The sequence below is a fragment of the Zootoca vivipara genome, chromosome 7 (assembly GCF_963506605.1).
Source record: "Zootoca vivipara chromosome 7, rZooViv1.1, whole genome shotgun sequence".
In the NCBI taxonomy this organism is placed as follows: Eukaryota; Metazoa; Chordata; class Lepidosauria; order Squamata; family Lacertidae; genus Zootoca; species Zootoca vivipara.
The window spans coordinates 10,277,665-10,302,802 of NC_083282.1; the positions used below are offsets into that span (position 1 = coordinate 10,277,665).

Sequence of the window (25,138 nt, forward strand, 5' to 3'; positions counted from 1 at the left end):
TTTTTGGGCAAGTAAGTCGCTGTGAATATGTGAATAAGTTTCTATATTTCTAAGAATATGTGAATAAGTTTCTATACAGTTTAGGTACTTCTTTCCCTATAATTCCCAAGAGAAAAGCTTCTGGTTGTTTTTTTTAATGAACATTATTTTAATCATCCTTTTCATTTCATTATATATCATTTCCCAGTAAGCCTTAACTACTACAAGACCACCACATATGATAAAAAGAACCTTCTTTCTCTTTGCATTTCCAACACTTATTTGATTTTAGTTTTATACATTTTCCCTGGTTTACTTACTGTTAGATACTATTGATATATCATTTTCATATAATTTTCTCTTAAACCATAACATGCTGTAAATTTTATATCCCTATTCCACAATCGTTCCCATGCTTCCATGTCTATATTATGACCAATATCTATTGCCCAATTTATCATTGAGGATTTTACTTGCTCATCCTTTGTCTCCCATTCCAATAATATCTTATACATTTTAGACAGCACATTTACGTTACATTCCAACAGGTCCCTCTCCAGTTTTGATATTTATTCCATGTGCTTTCTTCCACTCTGGGTTCCACTTATGCTCCTTTCAAGCTGGAGGAATGGAAGGGAAATGTAGTTCCATTATAGCAATCCAGCATTTTTCAAAATTGTGGATGATTGCACAAAGGCAGGTCACAAACTTGCTGGGGATGCAAAAAGGATATAGGATCATACTATCATATGTGGTGGACCTGTGTAGTTATCCGTGAATTTTGGAGCAATATATACAATGAATTCAAGAAATTATTCAAATTTACTTTTTAAAAAAGACCAGAGATTTTTCTATTAGGTATATTACCAACAGAATTTTTAAAAAATATATGAGACCATTGTTCATGTATGCAACCACGGCAGCTAGAATATGTGGCGAGAAACTGGAAAAATGAAACATCACCAACAATAACAGTGTGGCAGACTCTTATGATAGAGTACCTGCAATTAGCAAAACTGTCAGGAAGAGTTAGAGGAGTTTCAAATCAAAACATATGCAGAGTGGAGAATATTTAAGGAATATTTAAGACTATATTGTACAAATACTACTAGCAGAACTTGAATGGTACCTGTAAGTAAAAACGTGTAACAGGTATCTTTTTGGAATATATGAAAATAATATGAAATAACATAAAGCTGTGTGAGAAAACAGTGACAGTATAAACAGTATAATGAGAACAATTGGAAGTTTTACATTCACAATTTTTAATTTAATTGTTATTTGATGGTAATGTATTTTCTTTTTGTATACCATATTTTTCGCTCCATAGGACACACCTGACCATAGGACACACCTAGTTTTTAGAGGAGGAAAACAAGAAAAAAAATATTTTGCTTTCTTTAATTGTCCCAGGCGTGGCTCTTGCACGGGCTCTGGCAGGACTCTGGCTCTTGCATTCGCTCCATAGGACGCATGGACTTTCCCCCTTCCTTTTTGGGAGGGAAAAGGTGCGTCTTATGGGGCGAAAAATACGGTGTATTTTTTCATCCTTTATTTTCTTTCTTTTTTCTTTGCTTTTGCTGTAAATGATCTTTTATGTTTATTTTTGTATTTTAAACCAATAAATACCATTTTTTTTTTTAAAAAAAACTTTTTTAAAAACTGTGGAGGATTGTCTCCATTCCTGCATGTTCGGTATGGCCATGGAGAATGGCAAAGTTTCTCCTTAATGTCTCCTTAATCTGGAGTTGTGTGATGTTCGTTTCAGGATTATACAGAAGATTATATTCAGACAGGCCCTGGTCAGCTCTATGCTTACTCTACACGACTCTTCACCATAGATGGAGTTAGCGTCCCATACACTTGGAACCATACCATTACCTACGACCCGAATCGCGGAAGGATGCCCTTCCTGGTGGAAACCCTCCAAGCCTCCTCTGTTGAAACAGAATACAATGTACTCGAAGAAGCTCTAACTTTTAAAATCCGTGCTTCCATTACAAAAGGTATTGCTGGGGAAAATGGGGCATGCAGGGCTTGGTAGAAATGAGATGCCTTTTAAGTAAAGGATGATGTTTATCGAAGGCCAGTTAAAGATCTACATTGGCTCCCAGTACATTTCCGAGAGCAATTCAAAGTGTTGGTGCTGACCTTTAAAGCCCTAAATGGCCTCGGTCCAGTATACTTGAAGGAGCGTATCCACCCCCATTGTTCTGCCCAAACATTGAGGTCCAGCGCCGAGGGCCTTCTGGCGGTTCCCTCATTGCGAAAAGTCAAGTTACAGGGAACCAGGCAGAGGGCCTTCTTGGTAGTGGCACCTGCCCTGTGGAATGCCCTCCCACCAGATGTCAAAGAGAAAAACATCTACCAGACTTTTAGAAGACATCTGAAGGCAGCCCTGTTTAGGGAAGCTTTTAGTGTTTAACAGACCATTGTATTTTACTATTTTGTTGGAGGCTGCCCAGAGTGGCTGGGAAAACCCAGCCAGATGGGTGGGGTATAAATAATAATAATAATAATAATAATAATAATAATAATAATAATAATTATATCTGATGCTGTTAAACGTTTCAGAATGAATATGGTAAAAACATGCCATATTCTAAGTAGTCTAAATTGGGTTGCAGACCTTGTACATAATATTCTATACAATGCATTGTATAATGCACTGATAGAACAATACTTGGGACAAATTTAGGGAGAAATAGGTAGAGGTCTAATCATGAGTCAGTAATTTATCTAATGGATGAACAAGATAAAAATGCAACTGTGAAAACTGCACAATTACTGTCTGCAATAACTGATGAGACAGGAAATTATTCAGAGAGAATGCTGCACCTTATCAGGGTGATCCATAACTTTTAGTTTTTACATAAATTCAGATGTGTATAAATTCTTTTTAAAATATTTTTAATATTTGTTAAAACAGGGACATCTTTTTAAAGGGGGCTTACGAGTTGCCAGGAAAATGTGGCATTTTAGCTTTGTTTATGTAGTTTCATTTGGGTCCATTAACTTTTATTAGTGTTGCCTACACACACACACACACTTATTTTGATGGTCTGGTGACTAGATACAAATACAGTGGTACCTCAGTTTAAGAACAGTCCTGTTTACGAACTATTAGGTTTATGAACTCCGCAAAACAAGAAGTAGTGTCCCAGTTTGCGAACTTTACCCCGGTCTAAGAACGGAATCCGAACGGTGTAAGGGTACCGGTGGTGGGAGGCCTCATTAGGGAAAGCGCGCCTCCGTTTAAGAACGGATTCGGTTTAAGAATGGACTTCAGGAACGGATAAAGTTCGTAAACTGTGGTACCACTGTAAATGAATCTGAGATGAGTTGCCTTTCCTGAAGTGCTTTAGAAAGGAAGGATATTTACTTTGGTTCTTCCCTTACTGTCATCTTGAATGCAATTTTTTTTATTTTAGATGGATTTTTTTTCATTGTTGTACATAAAAGCAACATAATCTTATTGAGGGCAGTACATTTCTGCATAAACGTTTATTCAATTTTGAATATTCATCTACTTACATCATTTATAGACCTCGCCATCAATTATATAATTACAATAAACGGAAAACTTTCCAACCAAAGCACCCAGTGAACATTTGAAGAACTTTGGAAAAGAAAAATCTGATGTCCATCGTTTTTTGTGTGTGTGTGTGTGTCAATCTAATCCTTTTGCTTCCTTCATCCACAGGAGACCAAAGCAACCAATGTCCTAATGGGTTTGGCTTAGACTCTGCTGGGCCATATTGTACAGGTAAGAATATGGCTAATAATGTGACTAAATATAGAACACTCAGATCGATGCCTTGGCTCCTTGCTCTGCAGCCCAGCCCTCTTGCCTATCAAACCCCTTTGAAGCACTTTCGGTAAATTAGAGCTAAAGTTGGTGAACATGTTGCTTATTCAGAAACTTATTCTCACGTAGGGATGGGTGAACCTGTCTATTTGGGTTTCTCATTTTTTCCAATCTTAATAGTGACTTCTTCACATTTCTGCAGCAATTTGTGGGTTGTTGTTGTTTAAAAAAAATCTTCATGAACATTTGTTAGCTTTTTGGTGAGAATTTCTCATATATTTTTGTTTGTTGCTCTGACTAATATACACATTTTGTCAAGCAGTTTTTCCTAATGCATTTGTATGTTGTTTTCACTAATAATACGCCTTTTTAAGTACACTTTCCCTAATATATGCACCTTTGTACATGTTGGAGAGTGTCAAGGCAAGAATCCAGAGAACTGTGAATTTCAAAGAGTGGCTGTGTTTTGGTTCATGTATTGGTTTGAGAAGCTCAAGTTAGGTATTACTCTTCCCTGCCCTTATCTGGGGGGGAAATCTGACTTTGCCCAATGGAAACATATTGACATACATTCACACAGATAGAACTGAAACTGATTTTTTTTTGGGGGGGGGGGGTCCCAGGCTTCCATTCTGATCTTTTAACATGATTGAATTTTGGTTTGCTTCTCCTTGTTCCTAAGAATGTTCAAATTGCTGCTTCAGTGTGAGCAGGATTGACAATGTGAGAAGGGGGCTGGGTGCTTCTCTCCCTCCTCATTTTTGTTGTTAAAGGTAATGAATCCCAGAAGCCTAGTTAGACCCTATAGACTTCCTGTTGCTAGTCTATATTCCTGTTTCTGAGCTATACCATGCAAACGGCACCCTAGTTTTATGCGGTTTTGCTTTTACCATTAGATGAAGATGAGTGTACAGTTCGAAATCCATGTTCCCACACTTGCCACAACGCTATAGGAACCTATTATTGCTCGTGTCCCAAAGGCCTTACCATATCAGCAGATGGAAGAGCATGCCAAGGTAAGGTTTGCTTTTAGATGTCATGCACTGGCCACACTGTGTTTTTATGACACTATTTAGAATACATGAGAGACGAATATTATTTTATCTTTTATTCATTGTATTTACATCCCATTTTTTCTTCTATGATGGAACTAAAGCTGATGTCCTATTCAGATATAATAATAATAATAATAATAATAATAATAATAATAATAATAATAATTTATTATTTATACCCCGCCCATCTGGCCGGGTTCCCCCAGCCACTCTGGGCGGCTTCCAACAAAACAGAAATTCTAAAATACAGAAATCCATCAAACATTAAAATACAGAAATCCATTAAACATTAAAAGCTTCCCTAAACAGGGCTGCCTTGAGATGCCTTCTAAAGGTCTGGTAATTGTTGTTCTCTTTGACCTCTAGTGGGAGGGCATTCCACAGGGTGGGTGCCACTACCGAGAAGGCCCTCTGCCATATATGATAATGACCAGACCTACAATAAGTTTGTTGTATTACTGTAGTACCTCCGGTTTATGTAACCCTCTGGTTACATAAACTTCGAGATGCGAAAGCAGCAAACTCTGAAGTATTTTACTGGGTTTTGCCACGTGCGCAGAAGCGGTAGACTGCTTATGCGCATGTGCCGAAGTGCTCTACCGCCACACACGCATGCGCAGAAGCAGTCCTCAGGTTGTGGAAACCTCAGGATCTGACCAGACCTCCAGAATGGATCTCGTCCGCAACTGGAGGTACCACTATATATGCCTTCAGATCAGGCCCTAAGATACTAACATGGGTAATATTCTCATGATAAAATACACTGTTTCTTCCATGATGGATTGAGGTATAAGTGCACATATGGCTTGCTTTTATTGCAGATATTGACGAGTGTGCCTTAGGGAGGCATTCTTGCCACGCTGGCCAGGACTGTGAAAACATTATTGGCTCTTACCACTGTGTGGTTCGGTGTGGGGTTGGCTTCAGAAGGACATCAGATGGACTAAATTGCCAAGGTATGGAGATAGTGTCGTCTCATCTGCCAACAATTATTATTAAATTACTTGAGGCTGTTAAATAACATTTTTTTAATATAAAGGCAGGATGGATCCTTGAATGCAGTAAGGATTTGATTAAATGTTCTTTGAAATTTGCCTTTCCATTTTGTGATTATCTGATAATCTCTCTGCAGTTTCCAGAATACTCAACAGGCAAGACGATTTTCATTAGTGCTCTTTCGCTTAGACCTGTGTAAACACAGGTTCTTGTCATTTGATGTTACTTTCCATTTCATGCTAGTATTTTGCATGGTTTAGAGCAATGATAGCTAACCGGTAGCCTGAGTTAGATCTAACTCGGAGGGAAACTGTTAAGAATACAAAAGGCTGGCAACCCCTGGGTTTTGCAACTAGTGAAACTGCATGAAATGTCACTGATGTTTCACCTACGTAATGAACTCAAACTGTTAACCATTAGTCTCACTATCTGCTGCTCCCAGTATAGTTTGTTAAGACCACAAAATGATCAGCCAGACTCCAAATGAATGATACTGCTCTGTTCCGCTCCCCACCTCAAATGGGGGGCATTTTTTGCGGGGTCAAGCGCAGCCACCCGATTCTACACGATCCCCTGCAGTTCAGCCTAGCTTTGCCTCCCCAAACTGAACATAAACTTATTGGTTAGGCTGAGGAAAAAACAATAGTCATGTGAAGAGTTAAGAAATTCTCTCATCTCATTGCCTCTGGTGACAAATGTCTGGCTTTGCCCTGTGACAACAATCACTCCAAGTCTGCAGGGTAAGAGAGGTTTAATCATGTCTATATTATTCAACAGATGTTAATGAGTGCCAAGAGTTGAACCCATGTAATCAACGCTGCTTCAACACCATTGGAAGCTTCCACTGTGGATGTGAACCAGGATATCAGCTAAAAGGCAGAAAATGCATAGGTATGAAATAGACTTCAGCACAGTGGGGCCTATATGTGTAGTTTATAAAGGTTCTCTTGGAGAACTGGACAAACCCTATTAAGTCCTGCTAATGAAAAAAAAAATCCTCTGGAAATCTAACAACAATTTGCCTTTAAAATGTCTTGAGTAGGTTTGCTTTGGAATATAATCTAGAATGAGCAACATATTCAGCAATCAGATACTTCTGATGAAACCTTAAGGCCTTGAAAGTCTCCAACCTATTCCTAGTATAAGGAACAATGAATGAACCAAGGTAATCTAGTGAACTTCAGGGCTGAGCAGGATCTAAACCTGGATTTCCCCACTCCTAATCCTCTTCTACTTCTTTGGCGATCACTCCTAGCCGAGTAAGATTGTCTTTTATGAACACAGTCTTAACAGTGAGTCCGTAAGTGACTGTGGAGGCCAATTCTGGATCCACACATCCTTCCACAGTGGGGACATAGGTTTCCGGGCAGGTGTTGATCACGGTGGGGGTTTGCCAAGCGTGCCTTCCTCCTAGCATGTTTCTCCCTTGCGTCCAGAGTTTGAGCGTCTTCAAAGCCCATGACACCTTTGGTAAAGGCTGTTCTCCAACACACTAGGCACTACACTACACAGGAATTGGGCTCATAGGAAGTGTGTCTTTGCAGTTCAATTCCTTCGCCACTCATGAAATTTTCAGCTGCAAAGGCTAGATTCCCCTGAAACGATCTTTTTTGCTATGCTTTGTAAGACAGAAAGGCTGAAAGTTCCCTGCTTAGCAGTTCTTAGTACTAGATGAGTGTTTCTTCTTCAGGCAGCTTAATTCCTCTGCCGCCTTTGGGCCAGGACTAGGACCTGGGGGCTGCCCTCTGCTGCCAGCGATATCCCCATTGTGGCAGCCCTTGGTTGTGGGGAGGGTCAGCAGTGGTTGTGACTTCTTCCCCCTTACACAGCTCTTTTCTCAAGGGTAAGGGCTCACTACTTGCCCATAGAGGTCCTGTCATTGTCCGCCTCCCCCATCAATTGGCACCAATTTGCACTTCTCTAAGTAACTGAGATTAACTGTTGGTCAGATCTACCTATTTGGTAATGCTTTGTAAGCCAAACTCACGCCTTAACGAGAGTGGCAGCACTACAATTACAGATATAAGATATATTTTATGATGTAAAAAAGTAAGTTTATATAAAACGTCGGCTCCCTGCCAAAAGCCGATCAGCAGTGCCTGCAACACCCTCTGTTTCTGCCCACATGGATTGATGTAAACCATGTGGGCAAAGGAAAATGGGCCATCCAAGGTCATTGTGAGGCCAGGTGACTAACAGGCAGCAGCCCCACCCATGTGCCACAGTTGGCTAAAGGGAGATGAGGAAGGTGAACATTTGACCCACTGGCCAGATCTAGTTTTCCACCCTTGTCCTAAGGCAAAACATGTTTCTACAACACCCAGAAATGCAGCCCAAGTCAGCTGTGACAGGGTGAACTTTTGCTGTACGTCTCTGTTAATATCTATTTCACTTGGCAATAGGAAAATGTCAAATCATATGACCTTGTTGCCACATGCAAATTGTAAGCCGTTTTCTTCTGAGCAACATTAAGATTTCTGAACAAGCATCTTCACGAAAAGCATATGGGAGAGGGAGAAGTTGCGTATAGCCCAAGAGGTGAAAGGATAATGTTATCAGTTTAGCTAATGAACCTTCTGTCTTCTTAAAGATGTGAATGAATGCAGACAAAATGTATGCAGACTTGACCAGCATTGCAAGAATACACGAGGTGGCTATAAATGCATTGATCTGTGTCCAAATGGAATGACCAAAGCAGAAAATGGAAGTTGTATAGGTATGTATGTTTCTGTTCTCCCCAGCTGCTTCTGCCTCATCCCTTTCCTTCCACTGTGTTTGTGAATGTCACTTGTGAACTACGTAATGGGTATCATATCCCAAAAATCATAAACATGTATTCTACTAATGAACAACTACACGAATCAAAAATTGGCACAACACACGCAGAAGACTTCTACTCTTCGTGTGAAGGAATGAGGGAGATTTTTTTGTTTTTTTAAAAAACCTCCCTCATTCCTTCAAAGAAAAGATTGTGCTGTGTATTTTCGTTTAATAATACAGTGGTGCCTCGACTTACAAATTTAATCCGTTCCGAAGGCACCTTCGTACCTAGGTCAAAAAACGCCATTGGAAACGGAAAAATTCATAGGTCGAAGCAACCCTATCTAAAACCGCCAGTTTCCTTTCAGATGTCGAGACATTCGTAAGTGCACGGCCATTAGCCCCATTCTCAAGTCGCAAAAATTAGGTTGTCGAGTCGTTTGTAAGTCGAGGTACCACTGTAATAATAATAATTTTTATTTCTTTATACCTCGCCCTTTCCAGTTCAGAAACCCGGGCTCAGGGCGGCTAAGAACAAATTTAAAACACTTAAGTGTAATACAGTGGTGCCTCACTTTACGAATGCCTCACACAACGAAAAACTCACTAGACGAAAGAGTTTTGCATTGCGAAAGGCATTCGTAAGAAGACAAAATTTTCTATGACCGCCGCTTCGTCTTACGAAGCGCGGCCATAGAAAGCGGCAAAGGAAGATCAGCTGTCAGCGTGGGAAGCTGACAGCTAATCTTCCTTTGCCTCCGAAGCTGTGCTCAGTGTGGGGGGAAGGCAGGCGGGAGGCGGCGGCGGGAAAAGGTCTTTTCCCCCACCACCTCTCACCCCGCAGCCCCGACACTGAGTGCAACTTCGGAGACCTCCGAAGTTGCGCTCCGTGGGGGGGAGGCAGGCGGGAGGCGGCAGCAGTAGAAGGTCTTTTCCCGCCGCCGCCTCTAGCCCCTCGGGATGCGGGGGGGGGGGGGAGACGCAGGAGAAATCCTGCATTTCCCCCACATCCCGTCCGACACACAAAGGGGATCGTAGGTGCTTCTCAAGCGCCCTACGATCCCCACTGTGAGACAGGCGGGGTGCAGGGGAAACGCAGGATTGCTCCTGCGTCTCCCCCCCCCGCATCCCGTCTGACACACAGTGGGGATCGCAGGGGCTTGAGAAGCCCCTACGATCCCCACTGTGTGACAGGCGGGGTGGTGGGGGGACGCAGGAGAAATCCTGCGTTCCCCCCGCATCCCGTCCGACACACAACGGGGATCGTAGGGGCTTCTCAAGCCCCTACGATCCCCACTGTGTGTCAGGGGAGGCAGGCAAGACGCGGCGGCGGGGGAACGTCTTCCCCCGCCGCCGCTTCTTGCCGGCATGGGGCTTGGCAGAGGTGGGGGAAAGGCGCAGGATCGTTCCTTTCCCCCACCCCGCCCGACAGAGTCGGATCCGACAAAGCTTCTGAAGCTTCGTCTGATCAGGCTCTGTCGTTGGCAGCAGCGGCGCTTGCTCTCTTGGCTCAGGGAAGCGCCTGCCTGCCTTTCCCGAGCCAAGAGAACAAGCGCCGCCGCTGCCACCAGTTCCCCCCGAGCCCATAGGAACGCATTAATTGACTTTTAATGCATTCCTATGGGAAACGGTGCCTCGCTAGACGAAATTTTCGTAGGACGAATTGAGTCCTGGAACGAATTAATTTCGTCTAGCGAGGCACCACTGTACAACATAAAAGCAGCATAAAATACAGTATACAGTGGTGCCTCGCTAGACGAGGTTTTCTATGGCCGCCGCTTCGTCTTGCAAAGCATGGCCATAAAAACCTCCGATCACAAAACCTACAGGGCATTCCTCTAGCGAAAGGGGAACAAGCTGCAGCACAGGAAGAAGGCAAAGGAAGATCAGCTGAGAGGCGCTGACAGCTGTCACCGCCTCTCAGCTGATCTTCCTTTGACTTCTTCCTGCGCTGCAGCTCGTTCCCCTTTGTGTTCCGCTGGTCTTTGCCGGTGAGGGGCAACTGGCAGAGACCAGCGGAACACAAAGGCTGTAGCGCGGGAAGAAGGGGGGGAGAAGTGGATTCTTCCCCCCGCCGCCTGGGGGGGGAAGCGGAGGATTCTCCGCTCCTCCCCCACCGCCCGACACTGCGGGGATGGGACGAGGCTTCTCCAGCCTCGTCTGATCCCCGGGCAGTGGGGGGGGGAAACGGAGGATCCTGCGCTCCCCCCCCCGCCCGTCAGGGGCTTGCTAGGCGCCGTTGGAACGGTGGCTAGCAAGTCTGCTTTTGTGGGGGGCTGTGAAACACCCCCCCATCGGCACGCTTCGGCCCTGTCACCCGGAGCCAAAGCACGCCGGTGCGGGCGGTGTTTCGCTGGCTGCCTTCCCCTTGGCTTGGGGAAGGCAGCCAGCGAAAACGTCCCCACATCGGCGCACTTCAGCTCCGGGTGACGGGGCCGAAGCGTGCCGGTGTGGGGACGTTTTCGCTGGCTGCCTTCCCCAAGCCAAGGGGAAGGCAGCCTGCAAAACACCGGCGCACTTCAGCCCCGTCACCCGAAGCCGAAGTGCCCCGGTGTGGGGACTTTTTGCCGGCTGCCGGAAGCCCCACTTTCCCCTCACCCTGCCCGACACAGCGCAGATCGGAGGAGGGTTCTCCTCCGGTCCACGCTGTGTCCAGCGGGGTGGGTGGAAAGCTGTCGGCGGCAGGGGGAGAGGAAGGAAGGAAGAGAAAGGGCTGCTTTCTCTCTTCCTTCATTCCTCTCTCTCCCCACCCCTGCCCAACAGAGCCCGCATTTGACGGGGGTTCGGGAAGCCCTGTCAAATGCCAGCTCTGTCGGGCGAGGCGGTGGCACACACCTCTCTTGGCTCGGGGAAGGCAGGCAGGCAAGAGAACAAGCGCCTGCCTGCCTTCCCCGAGCCAAGAGAGCAAGGTACTGCTGTCGCCGCCAGGCCCCCGGAGCCCATAGGAACGCATTAATTGACTTATAATGCGTTCCTATGGGAAACTGTGCCTCGCTACACGAAATTTTCGTAGGACGAATTGAGTCCTGGAACGAATTAATTTCGTCTAGCGAGGCACCACTGTAAAAGCATGAATAGCAATAAAATCCAATGTTCAAGAATCAATTTGGGGGAAATCCATCCAATAAATATTAGATAGTCACCAGGGCTAGCTGGCTAAATTAGTCCTACTTGGGCCAGCGAGAAGCCCAGGGGAGAATTAGCTGTGGGGTCCCAGAGCGGGTAATCTTCATAAAAAGGGGAGTGGGGGAAGAGAAGATAAAAGGGAAAATATAATAAAAATGAATAAAAAGGGGGTACCTGAATTCCCATATAAAGTGGTATCCGTTCCAAAATCAAGGCGCGCTTTCCCATAGAAAGTAATGCAAAACGGATTAATCTTTTAAAAACAACCCCTAAAACAGCAATTTGACATGAATTTTACTAACAAGGCCACTGATCCATAAATGAAAGCAATTATCAATGTACTGTACTATAAAATAAAGAAGACAGTATTGTACATGAAAAAAATTAAAATTATTATTATTTTCTTACTTGCACTGATGATAGTCATTGTTTGGATGAGGGGCTTTTATCAATTTCCACCATCTATCAATCAGTAGCTGAACTGAGTTCCACACAGTCTCAAAAACGAAAACGCAAAATAAATCCATTCCGGGAGTCAAATGTTCAAAAACTAAGGTGCAACTTCTGATTGGTGCAGAAACAATAGCCGACAGCCGCATTAGACGTTCGGCATCCAAAAAACGTTAGGAAACCAGAGTACTTACTTCCAGGTTTTTGGCGTTTGAGAACTAAAGTACCACTGTACTTTAACATCCAAGGCCCCAAGAGGAGTCTGAATTCTGGATAGCAAAACACGCTCTTATGACAGAAAAGTATCCACCTATGAAAATGGAGGAATTATAAAACAAACAAAATAAAATACGGTGTGGGGACAGCTTTGGGTAACCTTATAGCTAAGCTCTATGTGAATAATAAATATCTGCTATTAAGTGTTTGTATACATTACAAGTACCGTACTGTTACTTTTAAGATTTTGTGTTCCTTGTCAGATATCAATGAATGCAGAGATGGTACACATCAGTGCCGATACAACCAGATATGTGAAAACTCACGAGGAAGCTACCGGTGTGTGTGCCCGAGAGGGTACCGATCCCATGGCATTGGAAGACCTTGTATGGGTAAGTTAGAAGCAGGGTTTGGATAAACATTAAAGCTATTCTGGAACCCACTATCTGATTCTGGCTGCTGCTTATGCTACCCACAAAAGGGTTTAAGATGCTCTACTGCTTGAAATCAGCAGGCTTCAGATACGACTAATTAGACCTCAAATACATACCTCTTACTGGAAAACAATAAAATAAGAGTGGCTGATTTCAAGCACAAATGCATACAATTCCCAGGGAATGTGACTGTAAAAATAATTTATATCACACCAAGTAAAAATAAGCTTGCATGTATCATGGCTATGCATTCTATGACATGCATGTTGCAAGATGAATTTGGGAGAAATCTTAATTCTGCATGGTTCCTTGCTTTATTTTGCTCCTTAACAAGTGACACTTGTTGCCAGGTGATGTAGCTTATATGTGAGCTAGCTATCTTAGCTGCTGTTCTGCATATAATGGCAAAGCTTCCTTGTGCCCCACCCCGGTCATGTATTGTTGTAAATGTGAAAATAAACAAAGCAAGCAAGCAAAATCACATGTACTTTGAGCAGGAAGCCAGGGATGTAGTACAGCTTGTTCTGCCTTGCCACAGTTCCTTTATCTCCCTTTTGTGACTCCAAATAAACTTCAGTCCTCCCGATCCCAGCAACATCTTACACTTGGCCTTGGGCTCAGTGGCATACGGTAGCTGTCAACCCTCCCGTTTTTGGTGGGAAACCCCCGGATTTAAATCCGTTTCCCGCTGCAACCCCGGATTGTTCGATATCCTGGAAATTTACCGGATTTCAAATGAAGCAGCTCCTCTCCCTCCCTGATGGTTCGCCCCCCCTCCCCCGAGCGAGCGAGCAGCCAGCCGCTGCCCGGCAAAACGCCTTGCTCGGCGGCTGGCTGCTCGCTCACTTGCTGAGTGCTGCTGGAAATTGCCGCTCTGCCCATGTCTGGGCACTGAAAATCACTTTTGTGCATGTCCAGACATGCACAGAACCAATTTCCGGTGCCCCGGACATGGGCAGAGCCAGCACCAGAAGTCACTTCTGAGCATGTCTGGACATGCGCAGAAGTGACTTCCGGTGCCGCGCCGCTGGGTCCCTTATTTTCCAATCCGGAAGTTGACAGCTATGCTCAGTGGGCTCCTTGTTTTAGTCTTCCCACTGGCTTTGTAACTTCAAGGCACCACAGAAGGCCCTTCCAACATTTTTATCCTGATGCAAATTGGCTAGTTCTCTCTTTAATACACAAGTTGGGCTCATCTTCTCCCAGAAAGCATAGAGCAGGGATTGCAAAATTTAAGGAGGCTCACTCAGCAGAGGTGTTGTTTAACTTTCTTGAGACAAAAGCAAAGACGGTCAGCTCAGTGGTGTAAGGATGCTCCCTCAGGTACATAGAGAAGTCAAAATTCAGTCCAAAAGCATAAAGTTTACTGGGGAAAAGTTCAGGAAGTAAGCAAGCAAAAGGGTATTTGTATCTCCTAACTTTATAAACAAGAATTGTTGTTTGAAAATAGAAATTACCAAGCAGCAGACTGATTGGCTCCATAACAAATTGGGTACCGCCGAGCAGGCTTTCAAGCATCAAAACCCATTGAGAAGTCCCCACCTCACAAGGAGGATGGGGAATCCCCAACATAGAAACTTTCTACAGAACCAACCAAATGCAACATATAATCCCATATATACTGGAGGACGAGACAAAACAATGGATACACCTAGAGAGGGACTCAATCGAAAGTATCTGCACCACAGCATACCCATTCCTCCCAAACCATGTTCAAAGCATGGAAAACAGAAACAGGCAAACTATCCCCAACCACATCCCCACTAATCCGCTTGTCTTACCACCCATTATTCCACCATGCGGCACAAAACCTCCAGATGCAAACCAAAGGCTTATATTGCCTAATAGACTTTTATAAAAATAACAAACCTCTGTCAACACAAGAAATACAGGATAAATTAGAAGACACCCAAATACCCTGGTTAGCAGAACACCAACACCCTCTTAAACAACCCAGCAGTAAAATCAGCAGCAACCAGGCCCCTGACAACCTTCGAAAACCTCCTCCTAACGACAAAGGGACATGACAAAGGGATGGTATCTGCAATATATAAAATACTACTCCAAAGTCCCCTAGACACAATCAAAAGACAATGGGAACACGATATAGGCTATGAGATTAATCCCACTCGATGGACCAGAATGTGGTCTAACCCCCCCTTTAAATCCATATCAACAAAAAGGAAAGAACTCACTCTGAAACTCACCTACAAGTGGTACCTAACACCGAGAAAACTATCGCTAATACGCCCAGGAACCTCACCAAAATGCTGGAGAGGGTGCACCTCAACAGGCACATATTTCCACATGTGGTGGGAGTGCCCCAAAATCCAACTATTCTGGACAACAACCATAAGAGAAATATGCAAAAGAACCAAGCAAATATTAGAAATACAGTAACCCCAGAACTGGCCTTGCTAAACATCTTCCAAGACAATAATGTCCACCTGCACCACAAAGAACTCATAACTCACCTACTCTCAGCAACCAGAAACACCATAACCAGACACTGGAGAGACCTGTCAGAAGTAAGCATGGACCAATGGTACCAAACAGTATGGGAAACAGCCTTAGTAGAAAAATTAACCAATAAGCTGAAACTGACATGGGGACAAATAGAAGAAGACAACTTCACCCCGGTATGGCTCCCCTTTATCACATACACAGCCCAACAAGACAATGACAAAAATCCACCAACAGCATACAAATCAATATGGCTAACCTGATCCGAAACACCCACCCACCCCACTCACACACGAAACAAAGACCACCACAGCCAACCACAAATGAACAACCATATCCTAGGCCAACCCCAACATCTCTCACCACCAAAGGAACTCAAGCGAACAGCAGAGAACCTACACAAGTGATGCTGACAAAAAACCCCACATATATTAAACAAAATAGAAATGTCGTCACCCGACCCCATCCCCCACCCTCCACCCTCTACCTCTTTCCCCCTTTTCTTCCCAATGTCTCAACAAATGAAACTGATTTGTAAAAATGTTATGAGAGACATTGCACATATCTTTGTAAACCAAGAAAACCTTTAATAAAAAGTAATTTAAGAAAACCCCATTGAGAAGGTGGGTCTTTATTCAATAAGGCAAAATTAGACATAGAAAGTGTCAGCACTTGGAGCAACTTCTTACAACTGGGATTGTGGCAAGTTAATTGCAACTCTCATTGCTCCTGATAGGTAGTGCCTTGGTCAGGCCCGGCTCTAGGGGTAGTCTCGGTGGCGCGGGGTGCCGGGCCGGCAGGAGGGCGCTGTGCAGCAAAGCCGCGCGGCGCGCACCCACCAGGGCGGGGGTGCCAGAGCAATCTCCGCGCCAGGGCACCCGACCGGCTGCAGACAGCCCTGGCCTTGGTTGGAGATGAGAGGTTGTGCTTAAACACTGCTGGCTGCATCTCCATTTGAAAGACGCAAGTTGGGTGGAGGGCCCATCTGGCCTCTTTCATTTAAGGGGCAAGTGAGTTCTGCCAACCTGATAAAGGTTATTTTGAGTGCCCCATGGGGCCGCCCGCTTTCATTCTCCTACAAATCAAGCAGGGAGATTAGAATTTTGATGGCTCCTATTTGATTTCTCATAACATCGCTAGCTGAAAATAGCTTGAGTTTCCATCACTAATTAGGTAACGTGCCATGGTTGGCGCTGTCACCAAAAGCAGCTATGATACAGAAAGCAAATCTGAATTTCCAAACAGTTTTTAAGAATGCTGTGAAATGTGCTTCATTTGTTTTTAAAAGAAGGGATATTCACTAACAAACGTTTTAGCATGATATCTATCAAGTATCAGTTGTGTTCCTTTAAGTGTAGCCTTAGCTTCTTTCAAGGTTCTGTTACTGACTAAACTCCTGCTTGTTTTAAAACCAGCTTGCTACACCTCTCTGCTCCTTTCCGCTTATTTTTCATTGTTATTTCTTTGTTGATGTTCGCAAGAGCCTACAATTTCTTAGATGGCAGGGAAGGGAAGAAATTTACCCCTCAACCCTATGCATGCATGCAAAAAGTAAGTGCCACTGTTCTCAGTGGGGCTACTCTTGGGCATAGGATTGAAGCCTCAGTACTCCCCTTGCAGTACAGGTGTTTGCAAATCTTAACATGTTCAGAAAACCCTCTTAGGGAATGGACCTGGCACACTTAGGAGCTTTGTCTTGGGGGGGGGGGTGGAACCTAGAGCAATGAGAAGCTCACCCAGGCCTCTATTTTACTCAATATTTATTGCCTTTACAGGTCACACAGCATTTGCCTTACTAAGCTTGTCAAGGGCAGATTTCTGTATGCAGGTTTGGGCAGCCAAGTTCATGACATGGCGTTTGTGAACAGGAAGACCAGTGCATGCATTGTGTGTAGCTCGGGGAGTGGGGGGCGGGGAGATCTTTGTGATGTCAGGATCACATTTGTAATTTCAGATTGTTCCGCGGACTGATGTGCTTTTTAATGTTTTGTGTTGTCTCCCCCCCACCCCTCCCCACGTCACATGGTTTGTTGCGTCCCATGAGCAGATATAAATGAATGCGAACAAGTGCCTAGACCTTGTGCGTATCAATGTGCCAACAGCCCCGGCAGCTTCAAGTGTATCTGTCCCCCCGGACAACATTTATTAGGCGATGGCAAATCTTGCGCTGGATTGGAGAGGTTGCCAAATTATGGCAGCTATTACAATAGCCATAACTATGCACAGTTCTCCCCCATGAGAGACAACTACCGACCTCAGCAATATGTCAGGCACTCCTCCAATCTCTACAGCTCCTACTCAGAGTATAGGAACAGCAGAGTCTCAATCTCCAGGACTAAAAGGAATTTTAGAGACACTTGCCCTGAAGGCTATGAGGCAAGAAATAACAAATGTATAGGTAAATGTCAAGTATATAGATATATAGATATATACGTATATATAATATGCTTATTCCACAAAGATGTTCATTCAGCTTATTGTAGGTTGCTTTTGCACACAGATATGATATGTGTTTGAATGAGATTCTCTATAATAAGATTTTACCAATACAGTGGTACCTCAGTTTTCAAACGTAATCCGTTCCGGAAGATAGTTCAACTTCCAAAATGTTCTAAAACCGAAGTATGCATTTCCGGAAGCATTTACTTACGGAAAATTCAAAATGGAAGCTGCGTGGCATGTTCGGCTTCCGAAAAGCATTAAAAAACCGAAGCAGTTACTTCTGGGTTCGACTTGCGAGAACCACGACACTGCTGTATATGTAACTTTCACTTTCTCCCCAAACAGCTGAAAATATATTTTGGCAGAGCAGAGCAGATCCACCCCATTTAGTCTCCCCTTGCCCCTTTCTGGGTATTTCAGCCTTCTCTTTTCCCCTCTTGGGGTAAAAATAAATTCCATCATTGACTGCAGATAGCTTTGCATGCACCAAACTGCTCTTCACCTCAACGGAAATGGGCCTAAAGTGAGGGAATGCCAGGGTGTAATCCAGTAGAAACATTATCTTGGGCACAAAGTAAGGTCTGTTTTGGGTTGAAATGGTTGAAAAAAGTTTATATAAAGCTTGCCAGGGTGCTGCCACTTTGTGCTTTGTATACTGAAGGGCAGATATATGTATTTTTACATTTTAGAATTTTGACCCATGTGACTGGTGATTGTGGAAAAGTTGAAAGTGCATGGAATGAGAACTTGTCTCAGGGGAATTCTCTCTTGAGAAGCTAGACTGAGGTCCAGAGTGTGGCTTCAAAATTGGCTGGTGTCAACTTAAGGGGTAGAGGAGCACAACGTTCACCTCCCGCCCCCAAATCACTTTTTAAAACATGTGTAGGTGCCGCAACACCTGCACTGATGTTGCAAAATGCATATCCTCACTCAAACCAAAGCCCTAACCTTTTTTTAAAGAGGTTTTAGCTGTCCCCTAGTTTCTAATTTCCAACATCTGGACTTCATGAGTTGAATTCTGCTGCTTTACTGTGGTGCCTACCCAACCCCAAAAGTTGCCAAATTCAGCAATAGTGTTGTCTAATCTTCTGGGTGTAAGAAGCTGAGTTCATTGAGGGTGTGAGGGAGGCATTTGTGCCCAGTGAGGGATTTGCCCCTGGGGAGCCATATATTAATTAGCTCAGTGGCTTCCAGAAGACATGCATGACTTTTGACTTTGCTCATTCAAACCCTTGCCAGCCTTCAGAGTATCAGCCACTGACTAACTTCTCCAGTCAGTCTGTAGTGCCTGTGGAAAGCATCAACCAGCGATTCATTGTCTAATAGTTTAGAGCTCTTGAAAACTATATTTAACTTAAGGTCAAAAATCTTGATTGGGATGGTATTCTTCAAATTTGCTGAAGCGCAGAATCTAAGGAAACTACATAAAACGGTCCCAATGCATAGCCTTCATGTGGTTCAGGATATTTTGTCTGTGTAAGAATTTAATTTCTGTAGTCGTGCATCAAATATATTTTTCATGATTAGTTTGTCTGCTGGCTTCAATATTTTATGTTTTCAACCCCCCACTTCCCCCCTCTTTTTCTTCTTACAGATATTAATGAATGTGAGAACAGGGATGCTTGTCAGCATGATTGCAGGAATACCTTAGGGAGTTACCAGTGTTTTTGCCCAGCTGGTTATCAGGTTATGCCCAATGGCAAAACGTGCCAAGGTGAGAAAATATGTTGGTAGCAAAAGGAAATATTATATGAGAAGTATAACATTTGCACCATCCAGCTCATAAATGCCTTGGCAGACAGAAGCAGATGTTAGATTAGCTGGCCTCAGCTGATGTTGCCACTGCAGGTAGAAAACATCTTAAGATATTAATTAATTAAATGGTGGCCCTTATTTATGCCTGTGGAACATATCATTTCAGGGTTCTCTTTTGGGAAGGGCAGAACTCTCCCAGCATCCTTCACTATAATAAGCAAGTGGTATTTTATGCCAGATTTGATAGCAAAAAGCCCCTTATTTATTTCTATGATTTATTTCCTAAAGCTCTTTCCATCCCTATGTACAGCCTTACGTTTGAGTTTACTTGTTACTTATGTAGGTGAAGCATAACCTGAAATCAATGAGTTGCTTATCTGATGTTATCTGTTGTTTTCCTTTGATAACCAATCAGATATAGATGAGTGCCTTGAACAGAACATCCACTGTGGACCAAATCGTATGTGCTTTAACACGAGAGGAAGCTATCAGTGTATAGATACGCCTTGCCCGCCAAATTATCAACGAGATCCTCTTTCCGGGTATGTTTCCTGTTAGTTTTTCCACATTGCTTTTCTGATTGATCTCCTTAACGTTTGCATAAGAGGCCAGTCAATGGAATAGTCTTATATACACTGCAACTCTTCCTTCTGACCTCAAAAGAGCTCAAATTATGTGTTGGCTAAGTTCCTTTTATGCTTTCACCAGCACACATTGTGCAAAATAACTCATTGACTCTTTTGGCATAGCCTCCTATAGATTAGGAGATGTGGAATCTGGATGTTGCTGGACTACAACTCCCATTATCCCTAACCACCGGCCCCTGAGGAGGCTGTTAGAGACCTCTGGAATAATTCAATGGACTGGGTTCTGCCAGTCCTCCAGGGGTCCTTCCTCTGTATCACACTGTGATCTCTATGACCAGCAGGAAAGCTGCCTTAATTTACCCATCCATGCACCATATGCATGTTGGTAACATTTTATGAATTTATTTAAAATATCTGTGTGCCTTGCCTTTCCACCTCTTAACAAAGCTGGATCTTCAAGGAAACCTTTAAACAACACCTAGTAAAGTTCATTACTTCCCTATTGTCGGGGAACTCCATTAAGTACGTGTTGAATGCCCCAAAAAGCCATTTAATTTACCTGATCTTTGGTGGCTAGGTCTTAGCTGGTAGGGGAAGAAATAATTCTTCAATTTCTGCTTGTCTTAAGTGGTTCTTCCATGTCTTTGGCTGAAAGAAAGTGGATAAAAGGGCAACTTAGGCTCAAATTATAGGCTATGGGGAGACATGTAGACACCTGACATTATTATTTGATATATGTGACATCATGTTAGCTTTTGCCTCTCCTTCTAAGCATTAGGTGAACACAGTGGTGTGATATGCAGGAAGTTGCTATTGTTGTCCCATCACATCATTCATTTTTTCGATTACGTGTTATCAGGGAGGTGCAGGAAACACCCATTCATTTTCCCAGAACATGTCCTTTGGGCCTGGTTTATTGTGCCACTTTCTGAAGAACAAATGGCTCTTGCTTTGTTTTTACCAAAAAAAGGCATATAAATTTTAAATAAAATCACAGGCCTTTGGTTTTTATCTCTTACCTGAGAGTGGTGCTATGTGAATTAAAAGGCACAATTGCATTACTATATATTGCTGTTCCGATGCAATCATGGCCCAGGCCTTCATAGTTGTGTTTATTTTAGGTTCTGCCTCAAGAACTGCCCACCCAACGATCTGGAGTGTGCCTTGAGTCCTTACGCCTTGGAGTACAAATTTATGTCCCTCCCGTTTGGCATTGCTGCCAATCAGGATTTAATCCGACTAGTTGCTTACACTGAAGACGGAGTGATGCACCCGAGGACAACTTTCCTCGTGGTAAACGAGGATTTGACAATTCCTTTTGCACTCAGAGATGAGAACTTGAAAGGAGTGGTCTACACAACCAGGCCTCTGCGGGAACCAGAGACGTACAGGATGAGAGTCAGGGCTCTGTCTTACAGTGTCGATGGAGCCATTGAATATCAAACAACCTTCATCGTTTATATAGCCGTGTCTGCCTATCCATACTAGGAAAAGCACTGCCGACAGTAATCAAAGTATGTTAATCACATGCCTATGTGCCGCTGGGTGTCACCACTTCCAGAATCACTGTCCCTTATCTTAAAACAGACCTTGCAACTTGTGGGGGGAGAATGGTGCTATGTTCTATCCTAATTTCCCTCCCTCTGTTGCCATCATTCCATCTTGACAAAAATGACCATAATCCACGATTCCTTGGAATCTTAACCACTTGCTTTATTTATTACACTGGAGCAGTCACTTCTCAAAGATTGTTCTGCTGACTCAGAACTAGTTAGAAGTTCTAATTGGGACCACCAAATTACCACCTAAAGTGGTAGGCAAATATCTCCTTGATATGCAAAGAGAACAAAATTGCCACAAAGATTTTGAAAAACTTAAATGTTTTTGCTGCCCTCGTTGTCTTTTCTCACCACAGTGAAAAACACTATTCTTGATATTCACAAACACTTAAAGTAAGACACTACACTACTAATGTGTCAGCTACTAGCAGGTATCACCACTGAGAGCTGTTACACACATTACACAGAAGCAAACGTTGCACAAAGCCCCAATTTGCAAATTGAAACCGGCAAGGTGGCTGCACAAACAAAGCTCCATTCTGCATTGGAAACAAAGCCATGCTTCAGTACCACCACCCCATAATATTATTATGTGGGCCCCTTATCTGGTCTTCAGTAAGCAGCTAGAAGTGGGGAAGCAGAAATAACATCCTCCTTTTCCTTCTACAGTCAAACCTTGGATCTCGGAATGGCTCCATTGCCGAATGTTTCAGTTTCGGAACGCCAAAAACCTGGAAGCAAGTGTTCCAGTTTTCGAACATTCCTCAGAACTCGAATGTCTGATGCGGCTTCCGCTTGATTGCAAGAAGCTCTTGCAACCAATTGGAAGCCACGCCTCGGAAGTCGAATGGTCTTCCAGAATTGATTATGTTCAACAACCAAGGTTTGACTGTACTCTACAAAGGAAACAAGAAGTAGTTTTGGATTCCCCTCCTTCCCTTAGATTACATAGACTTTTCTGGTGCCACCTTAACTGAAGAGAATGCAAACTGCCTTCTTTTCACTGTCCCAGTAAGGGGAGGTTGTGTGTATTATCATGTGAACAATACCCAGAATTGTTGGCCTCAAACTCATAGTTGATGCCCAGTGTGGGCAAGCCCTTGGCCTGCCATCAAAAGTACTCAACAAGCAACTGCACCCAATTCCAGCTGTATGTACCTTTGTGACACATGTGCTTTCAAACAACACATTCACACTTAATTTTTTCAGATATATGCTTAGGGGCGAACAGATACAAGCAGAATCCACGATGGGGGCTGCTCTTGGCAGGCTTTTCTCGCAGCAATTCAAGAATAGTTGAGCCCATCTGCATTGAATTCTTGTCCCCCGCTTAGTCCTTAGTATCTTAGAAAATGATTGCATCCCTCTTACACAAACATTAAAACTGTTTAATGCAATACATTTGAGTTCTGTAGTACGCTTTATAAGGTGCACAGTTTGGGAACACTAAAGCAGGGAATCTGTGGAGGACTGTGCAAGCCAAGAAATGCAGTGTCCACTTTAAAGGCAGACAGAAGAGAATTTGATTTGATGGAATTTTTGCCTACCCCCAAATAGGTTTCTTAAAAAGAAGAAAAGTCTAGCAAGTTTGGTCAAGCAATGTGTTAGGTGTCAATACACTGTATAAGGTGGTAACAAACTCTGGAAGTAATTTTTGCCAAGATGTATTCTATTTTTATGAAAGTATGTGTACATATATATATATAAAGTTTTGTTTGCTTGTGTGTATTTTCTATGCAATATTGAGAAGGGTTTTTTTCCAAAAAAAGGAGAGAAAAAGAAAAAAAATGTTTTTACCAAAGAGTGTTGTTTACACATGGAAATAACCAAAATAAATGTTCACTTTCTTTTTTTAAATTAAATATGTCAAGACAGCTATGGTGTGTTTATTATTCAGAGTTTTCACACTACTCTTATTCAGGAGGGAAATGGAAAACAAAGGACTTATTTGTCATATGAATTCCTTAATCTGTGTCCCCCTCTGAATTCATTTACATCACTCCTGGAGGCTAGAGTAAAAAGTGAAGGAACTATATCCTGAATAATTATCTACATTGCAAGTTCCCTACTATCTCATTTGGAATAAGTGATGGGGAAGTTCTGCATATTTTCTATCTATCTACTGTATATGCATTTCCATGCAGTAGAGATCAGCAAGGTTGCCTCGGACTCCCCACCTTCGGTCCTGCACAATGCAATGCAACGCAACAATAAAAGACTTGAAGAAGCAACAGGCACAACACTCTTTACCCCAAAGCACCAAAATGGGGAGAGGGAGGCATGGAAGACTGCAAAAGGGACAGAAATATAAAAGATATGCGTATCATTTTAAAGACCTCTCAACTGCATCAGTAAAACCTTATTCATTTGATCAACTTCAGTAAACAGTTGTCTGCTAGCTGCAATCCCTGTTATAAGACACTGGGCTCCTGCCAGTTGCTTAGCATAATGTGGACAAACATACCGGTAAGCAGAAAATCTCTTAGGGTGGACTAAATTATACTTTTTTCAGACCAGCACGTTTTGATTACTTCTTCACTGGGGCCCACTGTAAAACAAAACAACACACTGTTTTCAGGGTGTTCTTTTTCAATTGTTGTTGAAATGCATTGTGCTGAATAAAGTATAATTTGATGCAGCCTTGTAAATACGCCACTGCCCCCTTACTTGCCTGGAAGAAACAGTACTAGCCTCCTTAGGGCGGGCAGAGGAAGAAGAGACAGCCCTGCCTCTCCTCCAGCATCCCTCTGTATTTTCTGATGGCCTTTGAAGGAGTGGGATTTCCTCCTTTGACAGCCCACACACCATTTCTGCTGAGCACAGAGGAGATATGGAGCATCTCTCCTCTGCCAACGCTCCACATATTTGCAGTAAGACAAAACCCACTCATTGGCTTGGATAGAATCCAGGGCACTCGCCTGCGTACAATTCCTCGTCACCTGTGGCCACCAGGTGTGTGCTCAGATACAGGGCAGATTTAGTGTACCTTTTTACGCATTGGCGCCTTCCTCCTTTGAACAACATGCCTGAGCAACAGTCGGTGTGATCTGCACACTATTTTGGTGCATCTCAATACAGTGGTACCTTGGTACTCGAACAGCTTGGCTCCTGAACAAATCGGCTCCCGAGAACCGCAAACATGGAAGTGAGTGTTCTGGTTGGCGGACGTTTTTTGGAAGCCAAACGTCCGGCGCGGCTTCCAATTGAGTTTAGGAAGTTCCTGCAGCCAACTGGAAGCCACGCCTTGGTTTTCGAACAGTTTTGGGAGCCGAACAGACTCCCGGAATGGATTAAGTTTGAGAACCAAGGTACCACTGTAGCTACTTCACTTCTCTTCATCAACTTTGGGATACATTTTTAACACAAAAGAAGAGAACTCCATGTAGTTACGGTACTATTTTAATTAAAAGCCACGACCCTTATTTCTGACCCTCAGTAACCAAAGGTACAAAAGGTGAGAGGGGAAAAGCAAAGCTTTTGCTGCCAGAGCTTTTTTTGGCTCAAGTCT

The 25,138-nt window shown here is 43.4% G+C and overlaps 1 protein-coding gene across 3 annotated transcripts in view; it reads left to right on the forward strand.

Annotated features, from left to right (window-relative positions):
* HMCN1 (hemicentin 1) overlaps positions 1 to 23,714 on the forward strand; it is a 280,560-nt gene extending 256,846 nt beyond the window's left edge. For 2 of the 3 annotated variants that reach the window (XM_060276655.1, XM_060276657.1), the window contains 11 exons: positions 1,748 to 1,985; positions 3,683 to 3,745; positions 4,684 to 4,803; positions 5,664 to 5,798; positions 6,616 to 6,729; positions 8,429 to 8,554; positions 12,654 to 12,782; positions 17,335 to 17,685; positions 19,324 to 19,443; positions 19,900 to 20,026; positions 21,193 to 23,714. In XM_060276655.1, the coding sequence (XP_060132638.1) occupies positions 1,748 to 1,985; positions 3,683 to 3,745; positions 4,684 to 4,803; positions 5,664 to 5,798; positions 6,616 to 6,729; positions 8,429 to 8,554; positions 12,654 to 12,782; positions 17,335 to 17,685; positions 19,324 to 19,443; positions 19,900 to 20,026; positions 21,193 to 21,559 (1,890 nt within the window). In that variant the 3' untranslated portion in view covers positions 21,560 to 23,714. The remainder of the gene's footprint in view (positions 1 to 1,747; positions 1,986 to 3,682; positions 3,746 to 4,683; positions 4,804 to 5,663; positions 5,799 to 6,615; positions 6,730 to 8,428; positions 8,555 to 12,653; positions 12,783 to 17,334; positions 17,686 to 19,323; positions 19,444 to 19,899; positions 20,027 to 21,192) is intronic. The other variant, XM_060276656.1, reaches the window with a different exon arrangement.
* The last annotated feature ends 1,424 nt before the right edge of the window (positions 23,715 to 25,138 follow it).